Source organism: Alosa sapidissima, chromosome 13 (assembly GCF_018492685.1).
Source record: "Alosa sapidissima isolate fAloSap1 chromosome 13, fAloSap1.pri, whole genome shotgun sequence".
Taxonomy (NCBI): domain Eukaryota; kingdom Metazoa; phylum Chordata; class Actinopteri; order Clupeiformes; family Clupeidae; genus Alosa; species Alosa sapidissima.
The window spans coordinates 5,346,564-5,354,063 of NC_055969.1; the positions used below are offsets into that span (position 1 = coordinate 5,346,564).

Below are 7,500 nucleotides of genomic sequence, written 5' to 3' on the forward strand. Positions count from 1 at the left end.
TTGCGTTCCCTTGTCTTACCCGTGCACCTCACCCCACACGCTGGCTAATTCACAGTCCTGCTCATGTGTAGAATGTGATTATCACTAATAATGTGTAGAGGCTGAGGATGGAGTAGAATGAGGCACGTCTTCACGCTCAGTGGCACTTTGATACGCAAAAACAAAACGAAGACTAGCATAATAGGTGTCATCCAAGATTTGTTGTGATGTTAAAGGAGAATTCCGGTGTGATATTGACCTAAAGTGTGTTGAAACATGATACCGAGTGTGAACGTATGTCTCATAGCCCATCTCGGCTTGTCCCCTGCACTCCAAAATCTGGCCCTAGTTAGCCGATGCTAGCAACAGCTTTTTCAATGGTGGTGCTTCGGCATCGGGCTAGCCATGCAAATAAATCACTGTTTTACACCATTTACGAGGCTCAGTGTATCTCCACATTTCATTGGTAGACTTCCGAGGGCCCTGACATTTAAAACGAGACATTGAGAACTTTGAAAAAGCACTGGTAGTTTACTTACAAGACGATTTATACAGACAGTATCTTCACGAAGTTTAGCGTTTGCAGCCATCTTGAATTTAGTCACGATAAGTCAAGCGACGAGTAAGAATGAACAGGTATGATAAGGGATCAAATTCCAAAAATAATTCCAGGGAAATGCATGGATTCCAGTTGCTGCTACTAGGTCAATATCTCCTTTAATATAATTAGACGTTATTTCTTTACTTAAATCAAACTGCAAATTTGCTTCAGTAATGTGTTGTCTGCTTCAATTAATATTGTAGTGCCATTGGGCTGCTGTGTGTACGAGTAGCATTTTTCTTGCACCCTTAGTCATGGATACTGTAAGTTATAAAATGTTGCTATAGCCAAATATGTTTTTGTAAGTATGGTCTACAGGTATTTCATAAAATTAAATAACAAAGTACTGTATTACAGTATTGTTGTTCTAATCAGTGTGGGATTATTTCCATAGTGCAGATGTAGACTGTCTGCAATATGGAGTTCAATATTGTTAGATAGCAGACTTAGTTGAGTTGAACATAATGAGAGTAATATTTATGCGAGTCTGGAGATGGATGTCCTAGTTAATGGGAGTCTGTGTGGTACTGCTGTTATAGGCTAAAGAGATGAGTGTCTGCTGGCTGACCTTGCCTTGCCAGAGAGATTCACAGCGCAGCTCTGCCAAGTGGTGGAGCCACGGGGCTGGACCAGTCTCACGCTGCCAAAAGCGCCGCTCGGGAATTTTCTGACAGTGGGATTGAACACAATGGAATTGTGGTCCAGAAGTTTGGTCCAAAAAAACGAGAGTTGCAGAGCGGAAAATAGCAAGACAATGATGAGAGAAGAAATCCTGGTGTGTATGGGAGGATTGTTTCAAACACGGAACATTTTTGGAAACCTGGAGACATGTCTCCACTGGGACATAATGGCTGGAGAAAGCACGGAGAGAGACGGAGAGGACTTCTTGAATCATACTGTTTCTATGTCTCTGCTTATCTCTTTCCTCTTTACTCCCTCTCCTCTCTGTTTTTCCTCTCTCCCCCTCTCTCTCTCTCTCCCTCTTTCTCTCTCGCTCTCACTCTCTCCCTCCCTCTCTGTCTCTCTCTTTCTCAGCCAGAGGCGTAATTCATCATCACCTCACCCTGTCCTCTCCACCATCTCTGGCCCTGTTTCCCCCTTCTCTTCCCGCATGAGTTTGATCTCTTCTCAGACAAGCTCACGCTGTTCTTTTCAGCTCCTTTCGTAGTAGAGGCTCGTATCCTCCATTCCGGACAGTCATCTACATTCAAGTCTTTCAGGTGTGTGTGTTTGTGTGTGTATGTGTGTGTGTTTGTGCATGTGTGTTTGTGTGTGTGTGTGTGAGAGTGAGAGAGAGAGAGAGTATGTTGGTGTGACTGTGTGTGAGTGTGTGTGTGAGTGTGTGTGTGTGTGTGTGTATGTGTGTGTGTTTGTGTGTTTGTGTTTGTGTGTGTGTGAGAGAGAGAGAGACAGAGAGTATGTTGGATGTGTGTGTGTGTGTGTGTGAGAGAGAGAGAGACAGAGAGTATGTTGGATGTGTGTGTGTGTGTGTGCGCGTGTGCGTTCGTGCGTGCACGTGCACGTGCACTTCCAGCCCCTCTCATGCACTCTTCTCCCTGTCTCCTCTCCTGGTCCCGGTGGATGCATATTTTAAAGGAAAACCCTGACTGCTGTACAGATCACCGATGCTGCTGAGAAAAGTAATCAGGCTAGCATGTCACTTCCCCCTGAGGCCAAGGCTCCGCTGAATCATGGCATCAGAAGATAACCACACACACTCCTCCCAACCATATAAAACTGGATAAAAGCACACACACCAATCGGGGAGGACTTGAACACACACATCAGAGTATGCTATGACATGGAGGATGCACCAATCATGATGGCCCATTGTAAATCTCTGAAATTCACACCAGACCATCACAGTAAGCTATTAGACTGAATTTAGAAACATGTCTTTGTCTGACTTCCTGTCTGTCTGTCTATCTCCATTCCTGCCTGCTTTATAGCATGCCTCTATCAAAAGGCACATCACTATCTACAGATAGGCTAGTATGAATCGGCTGACAGATAGAGATAGAACTGACACACTTGTAAATGGTTCCACATTAAAGAGAGTTGTCTAGGATGCCCATTAAAACACACTTTGTTAATTAGTCAAAAACGCCTCAGACTCTAATCTATGGATGGACATATGACCAAAGTTGAGTCTGATAATTTCACAGACAGATTGATCGTCCCCTTGGAATTAAAGGTACACTATGCAAGATTTTCACCTTTACGTAGCCAATTTGATGGTAAACGAACTTGTAATAGGCGAATCGTTTACCTACCATAGCTATGCAGCATAGACGTAGCCAGTCGCTTGTGAATCGTGAAACATTACCTTGTCACTTCGGAGATAGTTTTTGCCTGTTGTTGTTAATCCTTCACCTCCACAACAAAAGCATTTTAATTGTGTACAGGGGGGATAATTCACGAGAAGTTTGCTATTTACAACAGTAGAATAAAATATAAATATATCTCAACTCTAGAGGGAGCTCTACAGTCACCAAAAATACCTAAACCTGTTACCTGCATAGTGTACCTTTACAATTTTCTAATTCCATAGAGTTATATTTTATATTTTGTAAAACAAACCTCTTATAATGTCCAAAAATGCATACTTCAAGAAACATCTCATCTCACCCTATTAACTTGTCACGGAATAAGAATATGTCAATAACTCAATTTTGACAAATTCTAAGGGGACGCAATGTTGCGCTCATATACCTACACACAGAGTCGGTTGAGGACAGAGTCCTCTGCCGTCCTCTCCAAAGGTCATAGTTTCATTTCCCTCCTGCTTTGTATAAAAGGGCTGCTTCCCCTTTCTAATCTGCATTTAATCTGTCTTTTATGAAAGAGGCTGAATGCTACTGTGGATTATTGGCCTTGTTCATTCTCAGAGCACCACAGGACTACCAGTGAAAATAGATGTTAGATGTTCTTTAATCCAATTATCATTTAAATGAATTTAAATGAATGCTCAGGCAGATTTGAACATGCACACACACACACACACACACACACACACACACACACACATGGCAGGAGCCAATTACATAAACATATACTCTACATACAGTTCCATCACCCAACCTGAGACTAACATGCATACACATCCTTCCATCCTTTGCTCCCTTGCAACAGCCACGTCCTCATTATAATCCACATGTTCCCTTAAGCTGTGTGTCTTTCCGTGTGTGTGTGTGTGTGTGTGTGTGTGTGTGTAACCTCATTGTTCATTCATTCTTTCACTCCCTTTCTCATCAGCAGTCATATCATGTGCACACAAGGTCTGTCTCTGTCTCACACTCTCTCTTCTCACATACACACACACACACACACACACACACACACACACACACACAGATTAGCACACACACAGCATCTCCTCCTAGCTGATTGGTATTATTTACTCTTTAACTGCATTTGCCACAGTGTCTTTGTTTTACTTATCTATCGATTTCAGCCCCTTTTTGCCCATGTGTGTATCTTTGCAGACACTCACTCTCTCTTTCACACACACACTCACACACACACACTAGCAAACACATACACATCACCCCTGGAGCAGATGAAAGCTCTTTATTCTCCAAGCCCTGACCTCGTCTGAAGTTATATGAATCAGTGATTCGGTGATTGATTGGTTCTCGACCCGCTGGTGTTGCTGTTGCTGCTGTGGCTGCAGCTGCTGCTGAGCGATGCAGATGTGGGCAACTGGCTGTGGATCCCTTCTCCAACCTAAGAGACTGGTCTATCACACCACTGGTCACCTTCTCATTTGTATGTGTGTGTGTGTTAAAGAACAAGGGTGAAACAAGACAAAGAAGTGTGTGTGTATGGGGGGGTGGTGGTTATGTTCACCATTTCAATGCTTTGGAAAGCAATGTTTTGTCTTTGACCTTGATTACGTATGACTACCTTGCTGAAATCATAAAGAAAATGTATGCAAACAAATCTGACATTCTTAATTTTTTGCACTCACATGAGAACAAGCAATAGTTTTAGATGACAGTTGTCTGCATGTGCTACAGTATAAGCACAAAGGTAATGGGCTATATTATGTTATCTGATGCAGTTCCCCTAAGGAGCTGTACAGTGCTGTCTCCAGTTAGTGAGCTTCTCACCTTTTTACCTATGAGCTCACTGTAGGGGAAAAATGGGGACGTGACCACTCCATATATGGGTCTGGTGTGTTTCCTGTATTAAATCCTCTCTGCTGTAGACACACACACACACACACACGCATACTCTCACACCGCCCCTCCCACATTCCCTCTTTCTCTGTCTGATCAATGAAGAGCGAGAAAGGGAGGGAGGGCTCTAGTCGCGCGTGTCTCTGTGTATTTTTTCCCCTCCACCTCTTCGCTCAACTAGTTGACAGTGTGCTATCTCCACGCGCACGTACGCTTCTCTGGAGTCAGTGCGCGAGAGACAACGGCGGGAACAGCCGCATCCTCCCTCTGTGTGTTTGCGAGAGCTATTCCCATGTCTGCCCCGCTAAACTGAAATCTCGCCTTGTGGGACTTCTTTCCTCGTTTGTTACTGCAGCATCTCTTTTGTTTTCTCCTCATGCATTCCTCCGTGCACTGGTGTCTGGAATGAGCAGCTTTCTCTCCAGCGCCGTTTCCATGCCAGCATGGGAACTGCCGTGTCCAAAAGGAAGAATCTGAGAAACGATGCTATTTCGTCCGTGGCGGCAAAAGTTAGGTGAGTAGCCCACCTTGACACACGAACACCTGCAGCGCGGATACGGACGTCTTCGTCCGTAGAGTGTCCGCAAGAGTTTCAGTGCAGCCTGCATGCTGAGTGTATGCACGCGGGAGAGCTCACCACGGTGTAACGTGAAGTTACAAAACCGCTCGAGGAACATCCACTGCACTCCAGAGCCACCAGTCTCCTCCACGCTCCAAGGACAGGTCAAAATAGTCATCGTATAACGATGTGTTAAATATACCTATTTGGGCCTTTTGTCAATCCAAGAAACACCATGTGCCGTAAAGCACATGGTGCTTTAAGCATAAAGCAGCCTTTGGTATGCATTATAAAATGTTACATTTATCGTGTTTTGTCTCTCGAAAACCAGCTAATGTGTGTGCGTTGTCCATTGCGCTTCTGGCTCTTTCTACATAACTCAGGTGCAGGGGACCTTCTTGTGTGGAAAGGGAAGCGAACTGAAGGAATTTAACAACCCAGTGCTCAATCTACAGTGAGCTGCCTGCTAACCGCTGAGGAGCTATCCAGTGCTGTGGTGCTGAAAGCGTGTTTAACATGAGAACTGTTCTTGTAAGGTACATAGACATTCCAACCACATGCTTGCTTGAGAATCTCATACGCTTCCGCCAGCTGCTTGTGTCGACTGACCTGTAGTTACTAAGTTTATCCATTATCAAAACAATAAGATTTTAAGTGATGTTTGCATCGTTTTGCCACAACTGACTGCTGGTTATAGCTGGGTGGCTGCACTGTGTAATATTGGAACAGAACTTGTAGTTGCTGCTGACCTCACCGCCTCTGTCCGCTGCCGATGCACGAAAAAGTGATCTATCAATTAATCAATCAACTGCAATTGACTCAAGACGCCTGGCGGTGATCACACGTCAGGATGAGTTATGGCTCAAGGCTCAGAAAACCTACACAAGTCCTTTAGCAATGCGGATAATTTATTTAGCCTGGGCCATAAATCTTATCCCGACAGCTGTTAAAGGGCTATCCAGTTAAGTTCAATGTTGACGAGGGACGCAAAGCGTTTCATTAACAAATAAAGCAACATTTGCTTCTCCTCCCGGACCCGTTTCTTATGTAGTTGTCGACGACCCCATCGGATACATTTGCGCATTTCCTACTCCACTCTACCTGCCGCTGTTGCTGATTACGGACAGGCTCGCTCGCTGGAGCGGAACGCCGCGTCGTTGTCTGTCGGTATGCCCAGTGACTGCTGATGATGCGGGGTGGGGTTGTCAAGCGGTGCCAGTAATATATGACAGGACGATTATCAGCCGATAGTTTTGCAAGGGTCATTTGCTTTCTCTTTAATTCTGCGAAGACGCCATGTTCCCGTAACCTACTATACAGTACTTGTATGGACAGTCCGTTTGAATTTTTGAAATGGCTCCATATTCTTGGAGGTCATGCAAATGACCTTCATGTCTTGGAGACAGGTGATGCATGATTTTTCAATCCATCTCCCACAGCTGGCTTGTCAATATTTGAAAGCAGACTGCTGCTGTATAATATTTCACATGCTAGAGCTGTGCTTCCTCTTGTGTGTACTGCCTATATTTGTGTAACTGTGAGTGACTGTGGGCGTGTGTATATGTACACTGTATGCGTAGAAGTGCACACTCAGTCCCCAGCACTGAAGCTGTGATTAAGAGTAAGGGGGAACCCTGGACAGGCAGACTCCCAAGGGAGTCGAGTGAGAACACAGTGACAGTACAGACTTCCTATGCCTGGAGGCATAGCCATCAACATGCACAGATGCATGTGTGTACACTCTCACTCTCTCTCTCTCTCTCTCTCTCTCTCTCTTTCTGCAAAACACACACATACACACACTCATACTCTCATAACACTTTGCATGCTAAGAGACCTCATTGCCATTCCCTGTAGCAGTCTTGTCTCTTCACTGTGGGTCAAGATAATGCAGGATTCAATTAGAATCACCTTTTGGCTTGAATTCACATGCTGATTAATGCAAGGCGACAGGTCACACAAGGAGCAAGGTCGATTAACCGGACAGACAAGTGGATTGTTTCATTGATGGTCATCGTGAGAAACTTTTGCCCAGCAGTGGAGCGGAGTCCAGCCTTTATAAACTGAGCCCAAAATGCTGGACTCCCTCTCTTGTCAGCCAGACATTTGGCAGTCAGTTTGGATTTGTGTTGTGGTTTGCCTGACCAGAGCCCTTCCCTGATAGAGAATCACTGGTTTAC

General features: G+C 44.7%; 2 protein-coding genes across 12 annotated transcripts in view; one reads left to right on the plus strand and one right to left on the minus strand.

Moving 5' to 3' along the window:
* Positions 1-7,500, minus strand: part of LOC121680692 (high mobility group nucleosome-binding domain-containing protein 5-like) — a 692,414-nt gene that overhangs the window by 666,719 nt on the left and 18,195 nt on the right. The gene's annotated exons all lie outside the window — the stretch shown is intronic.
* The window catches only part of LOC121680696 (NMDA receptor synaptonuclear signaling and neuronal migration factor), a 41,243-nt gene continuing 38,677 nt past the window's right edge, over positions 4,935-7,500 (plus strand). For 7 of the 11 annotated variants that reach the window (XM_042060225.1, XM_042060217.1, XM_042060226.1 and 4 more), the window contains exon 1: positions 4,935-5,275. In XM_042060225.1, the coding sequence (XP_041916159.1) occupies positions 5,205-5,275 (71 nt within the window). In that variant the 5' untranslated portion in view covers positions 4,935-5,204. Of the gene's footprint in view, positions 5,485-5,703; positions 5,857-7,500 lie in introns of all 11 variants that reach the window. The other 4 variants (XM_042060216.1, XM_042060220.1, XM_042060221.1 and 1 more) reach the window with 3 other exon arrangements.